At 39.3% G+C, this 16,168-nt stretch overlaps 1 protein-coding gene across 1 annotated transcript; it reads right to left on the reverse strand.

The window, feature by feature from the left end:
• Positions 1–512: 512 nt before the first annotated feature.
• Positions 513–15,899, reverse strand: POLG2 (polymerase (DNA directed), gamma 2, accessory subunit). The gene is made up of 8 exons (XM_008576899.1): positions 15,338–15,899; positions 11,306–11,432; positions 11,077–11,182; positions 9,724–9,897; positions 6,625–6,765; positions 4,364–4,444; positions 2,730–2,830; positions 513–878 (listed from the first exon to the last, which is right to left on the reverse strand). The coding sequence occupies exons 1-8, from the start codon at positions 15,897–15,899 to the stop codon at positions 713–715; spliced, it is 1,458 nt and encodes a 485-aa protein (XP_008575121.1). The 3' UTR covers positions 513–712.
• Positions 15,900–16,168: the final 269 nt, after the last annotated feature.

Consider the following 16,168-nt stretch of genomic DNA (forward strand, 5'->3'; position numbering starts at 1 on the left):
TAATGCAAACATAATAAGCACAAAAACATTCAAAGATTTCTTATAAACATATCAGTTAGAATCAGACATGAAATAAAAACAATAGTTAGATTACATCTAACATTAATTTTAGCTTGGCTTTCAAAAATCAATGTTCTTTTTTTTTCGTTGATAGCCGGCAGGTACAGGAATTGAACCCCGGACTTTGGTGTTACCAGCACCACATTCTAACCTACTGAAAAAAAGCTTTTACTTTCCTAATTTTTAAAGAAGAGTCTTGGCTGCCTAGCCCTTGTCTCTTGACTTTTACCTAACTAGAAGGTGGACAAGAAGGCTGGAAACACAGCAGCCACCTGTGATGATGAGGCAATAAGCATAAAGATAAAAGCCAGCGTAGAAAGATGGTGGAACAGAAAGACAGAAAGTGCCTGGGTCCCTAACTACAGAGTAAACAGCTACACCAGCTTGGAACAGTCTATCTACCTCCTAGATTTCTTGTTATATGAGAAAAATGAGCCCCAATTTACTGAATCCAGTGTAGTAGGATTTTATTTCTTGTAGCTGAGCATATTCCTGATAAAATGGAATACATCATAAACATAATAAAAACTGAACCAAAGAAAGCACCAAAAATACCTTCTTTGTAAGTACAGAGGGGCTAAAAAAAAAAAATCTAAATTAACTTAAGACAACCAAATTAGGAGAAGAATATTTATTACAGAAATATGAAAGTCTACACATTCTTAGCTGATGATATATACTTGATTAAAAAGTCTTTTAACTTGGATATATGCATCATTTCCTTCATTGTGGTATCTCTACTTCTCAGATGTATTAAGCCATTCTCCAAAGTAGTTTCAGTTATCAAAACTGTGAAGAGGATACTCATTTCATCATACCTAAGAAACAAGAAGTTAAACAAAATACATGAGCACAATAAAAATTGTAAATTCCCCACATTACCAGCTTTAATTACTTTAGAGTCCATGCCACTTTCAAGAGTGACAAAGTCAAAGTCAGGGCTTGAGCGCTGGACCAAAATAAACATAAACACTGGTACCTAAACACATCATTTGGGGTGATATTTTGCATGAACCTCATAATAACCTCAGCCTTTTGTTACTTGGATACAATCTAAGAACAATTACTTCAGAGTAAAGTCTCTCTTTTTTTTTTTTTTTCCTTTTTTTACTGACCGGTAACGGGATTGCAACCCTCGGTGTTGCGCCCGCACCGGGGACCAGCAACGGGATCGCAACCCTTGGTGTTGCGCCTGCACCGCGCTCAGCCAGTGAGCGGGAACCGGTCTCCACATGGGATCCGAACCCTTGGCGGGAGCGCCGCCACGCTCCCAAGCGGCGCACTCTCCAGTGCGCCACCGGGCCGGCCCCAGAGTAAAGTCTCTTATAACAAACAATATTATAATAAAGATCCAATGTATGCAAATTATACCAAAATCATGCTTCATTTATAACTTAGTATGCTAACTAACAGCTTCTGGTTCAGCGATAATTGACTATGTCCGCACTGGCCTTCTTTCTGATAAGTCGCACTATCTCATTACTATTTATTTTCTTTGAAGGACTCCATCAGAAACTATTTTTATTTACCTATTTACTATTTTGTCCCACTAGAATATAAGCTTCATAAGACCAGGAAATTTCTGTCTTCTTCACTACTGTATCAAAGTATATAAAACATAATAGGCATTTAGTAAATATTTGAATAAAAATACCCTTGGGCAATAAAACCTTTACCCTATAAAGAACAACTGTAACTTAATGTCCACATGACTCAAAGGATAAGATTTAGAAACTGAGAGGACTGGAAAGTTCAAGTACTGTACCACCCCTTCATTTTATATATGATAAAACCAATAGTTGTTCTATTTCTACATATAGGAAACTATTTTCTGTGGATATCATCTGGAAAGTGTATTTTAACAGAGAACAAAACACACAGCTTCACAACTTTTCATCCAAAAGATATGTATTCAACACAAAAAGCTAAAAAAAATTACAAAATAAACCCAAAGGAAGAATGGATTACTTTATTACAAAATGCAAAGTAATGAAATACCAAGGGGTAAGACTAGAGACAGGGAGATCCAGTAGGAGATTATTTCAAAAATCCAGGCAAGAGATATTGGTGACCTTAACTTGGGTAGTGGCAGCAAAGACAGAGATAAGGATTTGAGATATATTTAAGAGGCAGGCCGACAACATTTGGTGACAAACTGGATGTGGAAAGTAGGGAAGAGAGAGGAATTAAGGATGATAGCCAGTTTCAATCTTCAGCAGTCGGGTGGAGAGAAGTGCCAATCACAATAAGACCAGTTCTCTGTCCTCCAGGACAGAATTCTCTTCCACTGAGTCTCAGAATGAACCACAATGCCGGCAAGGAAAGGCACTACACTCACGTTCCTTCAGTCCTGATTCAACAAGTGCATCCTATATACAGAATTTCATTCCTGATAAACTGACAAACTGAGGTATACATATTTCACGACATTAAGTCTTGAAATTGCACATTGCATGTGCTTAATTAAATATGCCTGCTGAATACTGTTCCCTGCTGTAGCAACGAACTAAGGGCACATAGTTCTGTAACAGGGAAAGTGAGGAATAATTTTAAATTATATTTTATATATATTCAGAAGAGATTTGTTTCTGTTATCATAAGGTAAAGAAACATATAATTAAATACTCTGAATAAACACATTTTTTAATGACAAGGAAGACAATTCTTACTTTGAATAAAGTTGTTCCAATGAAGATGGTGCAGTTTCCACATAACCTGGCCACACAGAAACTCCATTTTCTAGCAATTCATTAAATAGCCCTTGACAAACCTGAAGAAAAATACAAGAACTTCAAATATGACAGAAATAAAAGTAGCTAGGGTGATCCTATGCTTGTGAAAGCACAAATCACCTTCTTTGATCTCCAAAATGGGTATAATTCCTCTAATTATGTGATATTAGTATTTATAATTTACATATTATATACTTTTAAAATTGTACAATTCCTCTGAAAATGAAGAAATTAAGCATTGCAAAGCTGAATACTAAATGCAAAACTTCTGAGACATTTTTATACCGAACAAGAAGTTTTAATCATCATTATCATTCAAAACACAAAGAAAACCAAAACAGATTTAAAAAAAACAAAAAAACAAAAAAAAGCAGATCCAGTGGGCTATGTCAACTCTAAACTCATCTGAGAGGTGAGATCTGAGACCTAGGGTTATACTGCCCTGTCAGGAAGAAAAGGAAGAGCCAGAAAGAAAAAAATATGAGGAAAACTAGGAGAGTGGTATTTCAGAAGCCAACTAGAGAAATGTTTCTAGAAGAGGATGGCTAATGTCAGCAGAATGCTGGAGACAAAAGCCTGACTAGAAACATAGAATAATGAAGAAATGACATAGTAAACTTTACTGTTTTCTTAATTAGCAAAGACAGCGAAGCAAAACAAAGACAAATTTAAAACCTCCTTAACAATCTAGAACACTCTAGAGCAGGATTTCTCAGCCTCAGCACTGCTGACACAGGATGTTTAGCAGCATCCCTGACCTCCATTTAGATGCCTGTAACACCCCTTTTCCCCCACCAGCTTTTGATAAACAAAACTGTCTCTAGCCATTACCAATTGCTCCCGTCGGGGGAAGAGGGTGGTGATAGTGGGGGGTGTGACTGAATTACAGCACTGTTTCTCAAACCTAGGAACATGCTAGCTACAAGGGTGCTGGGGAGACTCCCACAACCCTGGGGGAAAAGGAGGAGAGAGCCATTATCTTCTCTTTCTTTGTGTACACAGGGGCCAGGGTCAGAAAGCTGGGTGACTCTGAGAGTCTTTAAATCTTTTCAGTGTCCTCCTTCAGGTCCTGGATGGGTCTGAGTCACCAGACAGAAATGATGACTGCTGAAGGAGTCTCTGGAAAGAAACAAAAATCACCCCTCTGGCTTTTCTCAAGAGCATTTAATAATTAAATCAGATAGATTACAAAAATCAAAACAAAATTATAGATCTAGAACCTTTGCTTACATTGACAAGTATGGAAAGTTTTAAGTGAAAAGAGAATGAAATAACTCATTAGACATCTTTATAAATATTTTAATTACTAAAACTGTATAATCATTTAAAAATAAAACTATGAATAGGCATGACATTAATAGCAAAACCCACTGAATTGTATTCAGCATCTTTAATATACTGTATTTCAAATTATCGCTAATTAACCATGGTATTTATCCATAGTTCATTATTTAATTAAAATATTTTTTAAAACAAATGATCAAAGTAAGAGTTTAAAATGGCAAGCTACCAAGTTTACTTGGAGTAATAGTTATAATTAAAATCAGGACACGTAAACTTATTTAACCCACCTGTCTTAGTTCCACTGTTGGGCCTCTTCCCACATCCAAAGCAACCTTAATAGGGGCTAAACAAGGGTGAAGTTTAAGTACCTAAGGTAATTAAAGGGGGTAGGGGTTGGGGGTGGGGGGAAAGGAAAAGAGAACAAAAAGCACATCTTGTTTAAATATAAAACAAGTACTAACATGGAGTTTCTTAAACAGTTAAAATTTTATGAGTGAAAATGGAAGTTAGCTGAGGTCCTAAAAACACCATGTCATGATGTATTCAGCTGTCTATATCCAGCTGTCCATGGATTTTTCCACTTAGATGTTCTGCAGAAATAAATTAACTTGATAGCCTCCCATTTCCTAACAACTCCCTTTGCCCTCTGTCAGAATGCCTCTCCCTGGCATCTCTTTTTCCTACCCTGCCCAGCCTGGGCCATGTGGCTTATCATGTGGACGTTTTCTCTCCTGCCAAAACCCACCACTCTTATTCATTCAGCCATTCAACAAACACTTGAATGGCTATGTGATGCCAGAAACAGTCCTAGGTACTGGGGGCAAAAATCTCCATCCCTCGTGGTGGCAAAAAACAGATAATAAACAAAATAAACAAGTAAATAATATATTTGAAGGTAGTTAAGTGCTGGCAAGGGGTAGGTTAGTGGAGAGCTGTTTGCGATGTTAAGGTAGTCAGAGAAAGTCCTCTCCCCGAGGTGACATTTGAGCGAAGACTTGAGATGGGGGAATGAGACATGTGGATGACAGAGGAATATTCTAGCAAAAGAGAGAACAAATGACAAGCTGGGAGCCAGGAGCATACCTGGCATGTTCTAGAAACAGTAGCGAGGTCAGTGCTGCTGGAGCAGACTAAGTGAGATGGAGAGTAGGTCAAAAAGGAAAGGGCTTTGGCTTTTCCTCTAGAGGCCGGCCCGTGGCTCACTCGGGAGAGTGCGGTGCAGATAACACCAAGGCCACGGGTTCGGCGACACTGAGGGTTGCGATCCGTTGCCGGACATGGAAAAAGACAAAAAAAAAAAAAAAAAAAAAAAGGAAAGGGCTTTGGCTTTTCCTCCGAATGAAATGAGGAGCTTACTGGAGCGTTTTAAGCAGAGCAGCAACATAACATGTACCTTTTCATAGGGCTGCTCTGCAGGGCAGATGAAGGGGGGGATGATGGCTTCGATCAGGGTGGAAGCAGTGCAGGGGTAAGAGGTGGTCAGATTAAGGATCTATTTTAAAGTTAGAGCCAAACAGGATTTGCTGATGGTTTTAGTTAAGAAAAAAAGCCCTTGTTTATTACTACACACATCCCATAAACCCCAACACCTGGAACTGTACTCTAATCAGACTTCCCTATGGCCATATCAGGCGAAATGAACAATGCATAATAAATCACTTAACTAAGCAGAGTGGTGCTACGAACTCATGATTTCTAATCCCCGGTGACACTCACAACAACACTGCTTGTTAAAACTTTTGATTTGAGGCAGCTTCCTTTTATATTCAAGGGAAATATGATTATTTCACACTCTTGCCACTTAACCCCCTACTCCTCCACATTTAAAACTAATAATCTTGCCTCCTCATTCCCTGAGAAAATAGAGGGTATGAGTAAAACGTCCTTCAAAGGTTAATCAGCCCCAGTAGCCTATCAATATCTACACCATCCTTTCTTTCTTCCCTGTTGTTTCAAATAACTCCTTTTCAAGACAAATCCCTCCACTTGTGCTCGTGATCCCTGCTATCTCCTCCAACGTCTTGCTCCATTAGTCATTTCTTTTCTTTCCTGTAACTTCAACCCCTCCTCTCTCTCTTCTTCGAGCCCATAAACGTACTCAAATTGTGTGTCCTAAAATAAGCCTTTCCCTGGATCCAGGTTCCTAACTAGCTCCTGTGATTGAGTGACTGGCCACTTGGAGGAAGGCCAGAAGTCAGATCCACAGGTCTCGCTGGTCCTGTCTTTCTCCTGTTTACCAACACTCTGCACTCTGGTACAAACGGAAGCCATCAATGGAAAGGCTCAGGGGCCAAGAACCACAGCGACAGCTGTCTGCCCATGACCAAACAAAAACGCCTCTGGGATTAACCAATAGGGAGGTCTTGTTCCATTCCATAGGAACCTTATTATTATTCCTGTGGCCAGATTCTAATAAACTGAAAAATACTTAAACTACACACACTAAAAAAAATTTATTATTCAAAGTTTGTTAGAAACCAAGAGTATCAACATAAAAAAAGAAAATATTTTTAGTTTCACATGTCTATCTCTGAAATATCAAAAGTACCTTTCTATGAAGATTTTTCTTTCTCATAAAGGAGTTCTCTGTGAGCTGGAGAGAATCGTAGAGGTAAGCCAGCATGCCTCGGTCTAGATCCCCGTTTACAGACAGTACACAAGGAACCACATTTTTACGTCCATCTCGGCCCTTCACGGAAAAGCAGAACAAAAATAAAATATTTAGTAGAGTTCTTTCTTAAAATTCTGTATTTTAGACTTACATAATCAGAATACATAATTAAAAATTCATTTTACAAAGAACCCAGTCCGTGCCAGGCCTGTGCTAGGCATTGAGCCCACAAAAATGATGAAGACGGGCTGGCCCGGTGGCGCACTGGAGAGTGCTGCACTTGGGAGCGCGGCGGCGCTCCCGTCGAGGGTTCGGATCCCATGTAGAGACCGGTCCGCTCACTGGTTGAGTGCGGTGCGGGCGCGACACCGAGTGTTGCGATCCCATTGCCGGTCGCGGTGCAGGCGCAACACCGAGGGTTGCGATCCCGTTACCGGTCACGAAAAAAGACAAAAAGGAAAAAAAAAAATGATGAAGACTTTCTCTACTCTTAGGGAGGTTCAGGGTTTAAACAAGTGGGTCTCAACTGGCTACACATTAGTAACAATCACCTGAGTGAGAAAACATAATGGTGCTTGGGCTCCACTCCCACAGATTCTGGATTAACTCAACTGCAGGGGGACCTTGATGTATTTTTTTCAATGCTTCCTAGGTAAGAATTGGTATTTGGAAAGGTAATGCTTAAGTAAAAATTGTTTGAAGATTATTAATAAAGTTCAGAAGAGCCCTGGGGGGGGGGAATAGATGGGGGTGTTTAAGGAAAGGTGTTTAGGTCACAGAACAGTAAAAATTCTGTAATACAAAACTTTTCATTAGTGAAAATTACCCCAATAAAGAAGAAAATGAGACTAATAGCCACAAAACAAAAATCATCTTTAAATCCCTAGTCACAGGTTGAGTTGATCTTTAAGTATGACAATTAACCAAGTTTCATTTGGGAGCTGAATACCCCCAAAAAAAGTGTAATGGTGGTGGAGTTATGGGAAAATGTTCACAAATAAGCCTCTTAATTTTTCATTAGTTATCTTATTCAGATCTAAAAATTAATCTACTTTCTATTCATAATATATGAACTACTAAGTTTTCATTGTTATATTTTCAAGTTTCAGATACTTTTTCTCATGTAAGACTATTTAAGCCACCAAATAGCACACAAAAATTCTACCTGTGCCAGCCAGAAAATCTAAACATTCAAATGTGGAACCACTCAAGAGTGGTTTAGTACAATTCAACCCATCCACATGCATTCTAAAACTTCTAAAGTTCTAGAAGGTACGGTCCCTTCTCTAAAGGGATTATATCATCTGCTTGCATTTTTAAAAATTTTCTTTTACTCTATGAAGTAAGTGAAGAACCTTGCTTTTTCCTTCTTGCCAGGCTGAGCTTTGGGTCAGCTGACTGCTGCTGCTTCCAGCCTCGGAGGTCCAGGGCCAAACTGTTGGACAGTGTGACTGGTAGGGAATGGGAAGGGACTGTAGGGGAGGGAATGACATCATCAGGATCAAGTACTCAAACTAGCCTTTCCTCCTTCTTCTTCGCCTGGGCCAAATATTCAACTATACCACCTGGTGGGGGTTGGGAGACTTGTGTTTCTGGGGCTGATCTTTGCATAAGCGTGGCAGGGAGTTTAATTACATACAGGAAGTGAAAAATAAGTAAATACACTGAAGATACTCAGAGCCAGGTTTCTCATTGTCAAAGAAGAGAATTATAAATTTGGAAAGAGGGAAAGCTAGAATAAACCCTGTGGCTTTAGACTGGAATTTGAAGAATTGGTCTAAACTCCTAGATTTTAGTAGACAGATATAGAGGTAGATGAGTGTGCTATTTATGTATGTAATCATCCACAAATATTTCCTAGTTGTATCCACTGAAAGGACCCAGAAGCAATGATACCCAGTTGTAAGGAGTATACCTCAAGGCAAGATATCAGTTTTTAAATACATTCTCCTCTTATAAGAACCAAGATTCCTTGGAAAAATGGCTGACTTCATAGCTAGGGCAAGAAAATACAAAATGATCCTGGAAAAATTGGTTGCTACATAAAGAAAGGAAGTGCTTGTAAAGAGAATGATGGAGATAGGTCAAAAGGACACTGGCCAAGTCTAGGACAACTTGAGCATCAAAATAAATAATGATAGTAACAGATCGTAACCCTCTGAGAATAACAGGAATCTGTGAGTCCATACTAATATAAAAAAAAAAAAATGAGGGAGAAGGGAAAGCTCTACCCTACAGTATACTGTTGAGCAATAAATCTAGGAATAATAAAACAAGTAAAAAAAATAATCACCATTTGGCAAACCTCATAGTAATAATTAATTTGGGCAAGAATCATCAAGGGATGCTGCAACTGGTAAATCAAAATTTGGTGATAATAAGGTTATTTAGATTGTCTTTAATTATCTGCCCACAAAAAGACTTATTAATTACTCATTAATTAATAAGGACAAAGTAAATATTAGCTTTACATTGGAGAAACCTGGTAATAAAAGTTACCCAAGTTATAAAAGTTAACATCACTGGTCACACATTTATACCATATGCCTTCTCATATGATGCACTGAGAAGAGGGCAGCACCACTTCTGTGGTATTCTTGGCAAAAATACATAAATCATGAAAAAACATCAGACAATTCCAAACCAAGGGATATTCTGCAAAGTAACTAGTCTGTACTCTTCAAAAATATCAAGGTCACAAAAGACAAGAAAAGATGAAAGGAATAGATCATTTGAAGGAGACTGAAGAGACATGACAGCCACATGAAATACATTATCCTCAACTGGATCCTGGGGATAACTGGTTAAATTTGAAGGGTTCTGTGGAATGGATGGTAACAGTGGACTACTGTTAATTTCCTCATTTTGATGCTTGTATTGTGGTTACGTAGGTGAGATGAGTGTCTTTGCACCTGAAAAATACATGATGAAGGTATAAGGGGTCATTGGACACTACATCTGCAACTTGCTCGAATAGTTCAGAAATGATCAAAGAGAATCAGGTAAAGAATCCCTAGGAGCTCAAGGTAAACATACATGTAATTTAGAGACATGTCCAGGATACGTGTGTAAAAGTTCTTGGTCTCCTAGATTCCACAAGGTTTCTATCGGCTCCTTTCCCCAGGGAAAATTGTAGAAAAGTTTGTTTCCTTTTCGGCCCTCTTCATCTTCACAATCGCTACTGCTGAAGTTAGATGGACTCACAGCAAACTGAAAAAAAAAGTTAAGTTTGTCTTGTTAACTTACTAAAATAAGTGTTAATTTATTACCTCTAATAAATTACCTCTAATAAATTTATTACCTCCCATAACTCAAAGAATTAAAGTTGCCTGAGACTTATCATTCAACAACTGATTGAAACTGGTCAAGTCCCAAATAAAAATTATGAAGTAAGAATGACTACAGTGAGCCTTCCATATCCATGGGTTCTGCATCCTCAGATTCAACCAAAAGTATCGACTAAATATATAAGGATTACATCTGTATTGAACATGTACAGATCTTTTTTTCCTTTTCATTATTCCCTAAACAATACAGTATAACAACTATTTAAAGCATATGTGGAGGATGTGTCCAGGTTATATGCAAATACTACACCATTTTATATCAGCAACTTGAGCATCCATGGATTTTGGCATTCACAAGGGGTAGGGGTCGGGGTGAAGGGGCATCCTGGAACCAATCCTTCACAGATAGCAAGGGGTGACTGTATACTACTAAAAATACGGTTTTTTAGTTTGAAAGAACTACAGAGAAAAACTATTGATGCTATCTAGCCTTTTTGTGGCCAGTTAATGAGAGGAAGTTAACCATGAATTAAATGGGATAAAGAAAGTATCATGTAGTCACCCTTCTTTTCCTTCTGTGAAATGCTTGATTATTTGATTATTCCATTGGTTTAGGTAAGTGTTTGGGGATTTTTAAGAGCTGGGAAAAGGTAAGGCAATGTGAAGACAAAAATGTCTATTTCATCTTTTTTCTCTTCAGTATATACTAAAACTTGATCATAAATTACAGAACCATTTTGACTAATATCGAGAGTTCGTGGAGGTACGTAGCAAAAGCTGAAGCCGTAAGAGTAGGCAAAGGTCAAACTCTACACCAGCCAGGAATGTTAGGTAAAGGGTTTGAACTTTGCCTTTATGTTGAAGGTAACAAAAGCATCTGAGCTCAACAAATGCCCTTACCAAAGCAACTTTGTTATCTGGAACAATGAAAATCATTACAAAGAGTTTATTATCTGTATTTGTTGATTTATTATAGCTATCTCTTATAAACATAACATAGCTACCTCAAATAAAATTTCATTTATAACACGGAAGCATTACCTTTGATACATTAAGGCAATTTTATATATTAACTATAAATAAAAGGTAATTATGGTAGTACCTTTCTCCACCACAGGAGTCGATGACGTAACCAGAAATCAAGCCACTGGCTTGAAGTTCTTGCAGAAGCAAACCATACCAGTGATGCTTCAGTCCTCTCACCAATTCTTTAGATATCAAAAATATCAGAAAATCAGCTTACTTGAAAATTATATAATCTATCTCAAAGTGGAAATAACTGGTTCTTGACTATTTAAATACAGGGCCAAGTTATTTACCACATTTTGTACCTTTTAACACCATTGGGTATCTGCTTAGCGTCAGAAACAGGATGAAAACATACTCCAATCTGAGCAAGGCCATAAGGTAGCCTCTTGTTTACCAAATCCAGGCAATTAACATAGTGCTCCAAGGCACCTGTCAAAAGATAAATCAATGATTGCATCCATCTATTCCATTAACCCCAATCATTTTTGTCAATGTATAGACAAATTAATGGTATAATAATGTTAATGCAGCAGAACAAGTAACATGGTACTTTAAAGACAGATCTTAACTGATCACCACTTAATTTTAAGTAGTTTTCCCCAACTTTTTAGTTTGAAGATTTTCAAACCTACAAGGTGATTGAAAGAATAGTGCAATAAACAACTATAGCCCCTTCCCCTAGATTCATCACTTATCAATATTTTGCCACATTTTTTTTTTGTTCACTCCCAAACTCTTTGGCATGCATCTCCTAAAAATAAAAATATCCTCTGTATACATTATACCATAAAAAGCGAACCATAATACCATAATAACATTTAATATATGGTTGTTTTTATTTGTCCTAATTGTCACCAAAATATCATTTTTTGCTGTTCTCTTTCTCTCCAAGTAGGTTCATGCACTGCATTTTGATTAGTTCTCTATAATCTTTCAACATAGAACATTTCCCCTGACCCCTTCCCCCTTAACTTTGCTTTTAATGACACTGACTTTTGAGTTCAGGCAAGTCATAGATTATCTCACATTTGGGATTTGTATGATTTTTTTTTTATCATTTAATTTGAGTTCATCATTTTTAGCAGGAGTACATAGTTGATGTGTATGTCTTATTGCTTCATAACAAGAGGAACATAATACTAAATTATCCCACTCTTAATAAAACCAAATTTGATTACTTGGTTAAGGCAGTAAATATCTGCTCCTCAACAATATCCTGCTCCCCAACAATCTTCACGTAGTATTTTAAAATCCATTGGTGATTCTTACTTGAATCAATTATACTGGGGATTGCAAAATCATAAAATGGTGATTTTTCTAATCTATCTTTCCTTCAACATTTATTGCTTCTATACAAACATAAGCGATCTCTACCCCTTCCCTCAACCCCTGGCCTCAATTTTTTGTGATTAACACTGGACTTTTAGATTTTTTATTTTAGTCAAGGGGTTATGATCCATTACCATCAGTATTTATCTTAATGCTCAATTTTCCCCAAATTTAGCCAGTTTTAACCCTCTTCTAGCCTGCGTCTGTGACATGACCCACTAGTCTTCGAAATGACCCACTAGTCTTCAAGCAATTCTTTGCTTTCTAGCACCATAAAGTATTGCAAACTCACCTTGTACTTTTCCCCACCCCAGACCTGGAATCAGCCATTTATCCACATAGTGGTTCATTTTAGAAACCAAGATCTGGGCACTAGGTGAGTTCACTGCTACTGAGTGTCATTGCTTCTAAGCCCTTTCATCGAAGTTAGGAAATATGTATTTTTAAAAATCATGAGTTTATGTTGATATTACCAATTCAAATTTAGCATTACAGTTTATCCTTGCTTTCTCATCTTTTTTCTTTTACAGCAAAAAACCTTGGTTCCTAATAACATTAAAATATTTGCTTTATCCTATAATACACATGAAACAGCTTCAGAATTATGATTCCAACATTTCTACTTAAATCTAAGAAATGTTCAAAATGTCTTTTAGGGGCCGGCCTGGTGGCGCACTGCTATAGTGCGCCGACTGGGAAGTGCGGTGGCGCTCCCGCCGAGGGTTCGGATCCCACGTACAGACCGGCCGCTCACTGGCTGAGCGAGGGGCGGGAGCAACACCGAGGGTTGCGATCCCGTGGCCGGTCCCGGTCCGGTACGGGCGCAACACTGAGGGCTGCGATCCGTTGCCGGTCACGAAAAAAGACAAAAAGGAAAATGTCTTTTAGTTCTTTATGCACTAGACTACATCCCACTAAATGACAATAATGTTCAAAAGTTACGTGATTTTGAGTAGACTAGCTTGTCAATGAGAATAGTTGGTCAAAAAAAAATTTTTTTTATTTGTTTAAAGACATAGGAAAGCTACTAAGGCAGCAAGAAACTTGAGGGTCCAAGATTTGAACAGCAGGGAAGAGAAGAGACGTGAATTCAACATTTAGTTCTAACTTTCCAAATCTCAAGTAGCAGAGCTTCCTGCTATATTATGGGCCTGGGATGTACAAAAATTATAGTTCCTGGCCCACCAAAGAAGAGAGGCCCTAGTAACCACACTAGGCTTTCATTTGAGACACTTAAAGGGCTACACTGTAGGAGAACAGAGAGGAAATGAAAACACTGAATTGCAGCCTCTAATTACCTTACTCCCTGATTGTATTAAGATATGCCCCCCACTCTAGCTGCCTGTAAATCCTCCCAGGAAGAAAAAACCACCACCAAAAGCCTCAATTTATCTCTACAATTTTTTATTCACAAATACCTAGACTTATCAAGAGAAAATCCAAATGACCAAAAGGCCAGAGAGAAAGATACTAGAAATAGATATGTTTGAGTTATTAAACATGGACTTGAAAATATGATTAATGAGTTCAAGAAAGTTGGTGAAAAGATGAGAAAAAGGTCTAACGTATGTGTAATTAGTCACAGAAGAGAACAGGGTAGTAACAATATTTGGAGACACAATGGCTGAGAATTTTTAAAAAGCTATTCATAGAGGCTACCACAACAGGTCAGACATGGAATAAAGAGAGTAAGGGCATTAGGAATAGAAAGAGGAGGCAAACTGGGTAACTCTAAGCTAAAAACAGTAGACAATCAAAGGATTTGGCAATTAAGTGGAAATGTCTGGCACATCAATAGATGCTTGAATAAATGGATGATACCTACGAGAGCTAAGTCACATTTTCTTTTTTTTTTTTTTTTCATTTTTGTCTTTTTTACTGACCGGTAACAGGATCGCAACCCTCGGTGTTGTGCCCGCACCGCGCTCAGCCAGTGAGCGGGAACCGGTCTCCACATGGGATCCGAACCCTTGGAGGGAGCGCCGCCACGCTCCCAAGCGGCGCACTCTCCAGTGCGCCACTGGGCCGGTCCTAAGTCACATTTTCTAAGTCTCTATGTCTGTGCAACTGGAAGGATGGTGATTTCATTTATCAGAGATAGAGAAGAAAAGATTGATTAGGTTTGGGACATGGTAAATGAACAGTGATTTTACTCCCCCAAAGTAAAGCCATCGTAAAATAATTAAAGTACTACAAATCAAAATGGTCACACTTATCACCAGCTTGTTTTAGTTTGCTTTATTAAGGAAATCTTTAGAAGGCTTCAATATGGGTACTAATTTTCGGAACCACGGACATTTAGGATATTTTAAGTTACTTTATAGTACCAAAATGGCAAAAACAATTTGCAAGACGAGATGCTGTTGGCAGCAAGTCTATCCTGTAAAGAACCTGAATTTTTTTTTCCTCAGAATCTATGCAATGGTGTTGTAACTTACTTTAAAGGCAAACGATGCCCTATAAATTAGTCGAGAATCACTTATAATGCTTGATTATTCTTACTATATGGCAGACTCAAAAATTACCTAAAGGAATATTCAGACAACAGGTTGCAGATGAGCTTTCATAAGAAAAATTGGGGGAGGGCATTTCCTTCTTCCTCTAGAAAAAAGAGCTCTTGATTAGTCAACTATAAGTAAAACTGAAGAGTAACCGGGGAAGCATTTGTAAACATTTCGGTAGCAATGAACAAATGGCTCAAACGCATGATGAAACTGAAGTCCTAATTTTAGGGCTGCTTAACTGAAATCTAAAATTCTATGGGTTGCCCCGTGAAAATGAGAACATTAGCAGGTCCTTCGGATAGGACAGGTTCTTTAAAGAACAATAATGATTTCACGGACCAGTCTTCTTCAGGGCAGAGCACTATTAACATACCCGACTTCTTGAGAAAGATAAGAAGCAGATAAGTTCCTCTGCTTGGGAATCAAGGGCCAGTTACAATCACCCAAATCGAGCCTTTCCACCCCGACACCTGTTCTGAAGCATGAAATCGAGAAGCATACCGTAAAGAAGGTTCTCCCGTAGTTTCCCAGAAGTTTTTAATAAGTTCTCAAGAAACGTTACTAGCTGTTCCTTACTCAGATCTTTGTCTTGCAAGGTTTCGCGTAGACTTTCTGCAGAAACTAACCTGAAGGCACTGTCCACGGGCAGCGAAGGGCCTGGTTGATGGTGGAGGGAGTGCACCGGGAAGACCTGCTCCCTGCACACCACCACCGAGGACCACCATTCCGCAGCCAGGTTCTTCCGCAACTCTATGCCCAAGGGTCCAAAGCCGGGGTGGCACCCGCTCAGAAGAGAATCTCGGCTAAGCTGCCCCTTGGTTCCACTGAGGAAATGCCTTCGGTGGCAGATCTCTAACAGCTCCTCGCTTCCCTCTCCAGGCTCGGGGGCTTCTGCCTGCTCGCTGCCCCCGGGGAGCCCCGCGTGCGACCTCAGGTGCTCTCCAAGGGAGCTACTGCCATCCGTCAACCGCTCCGGCTGCGCCCCATCTACTCGACCCCCAAACCCAGACAACAGGCACCTGCGGGCTTTATGGCAGGCCCTGACCACTGCACTAGAGCGCATCTCCCCCATCAGTCGGTTGAGCCCCATAAACCGCCACAACCCTAGCAGGGCCGGGGAGCCGTTGGCGCAGGCGCGACGGAAGTGAGCGTGCACGCTGACGGCGGGCCCCGCCCCGGAATGCGTCACTGCGTCCCGGCGGCGGCCGAAGCGGGCTCGTGCTGCCGGCCAGCCAAGAAGAACCCATCTCTTAATGGCCCTTCTTTCCTAACCCGCTGTTCTTCGCGTTAGGCACCTCCAGCCTCGCCTTCCTTCTCCCGTTGCTGAGGTTT

Source organism: Galeopterus variegatus, unplaced genomic scaffold (assembly GCF_000696425.1).
Source record: "Galeopterus variegatus unplaced genomic scaffold, G_variegatus-3.0.2 Scaffold1424, whole genome shotgun sequence".
Lineage (NCBI taxonomy): Eukaryota > Metazoa > Chordata > Mammalia > Dermoptera > Cynocephalidae > Galeopterus > Galeopterus variegatus.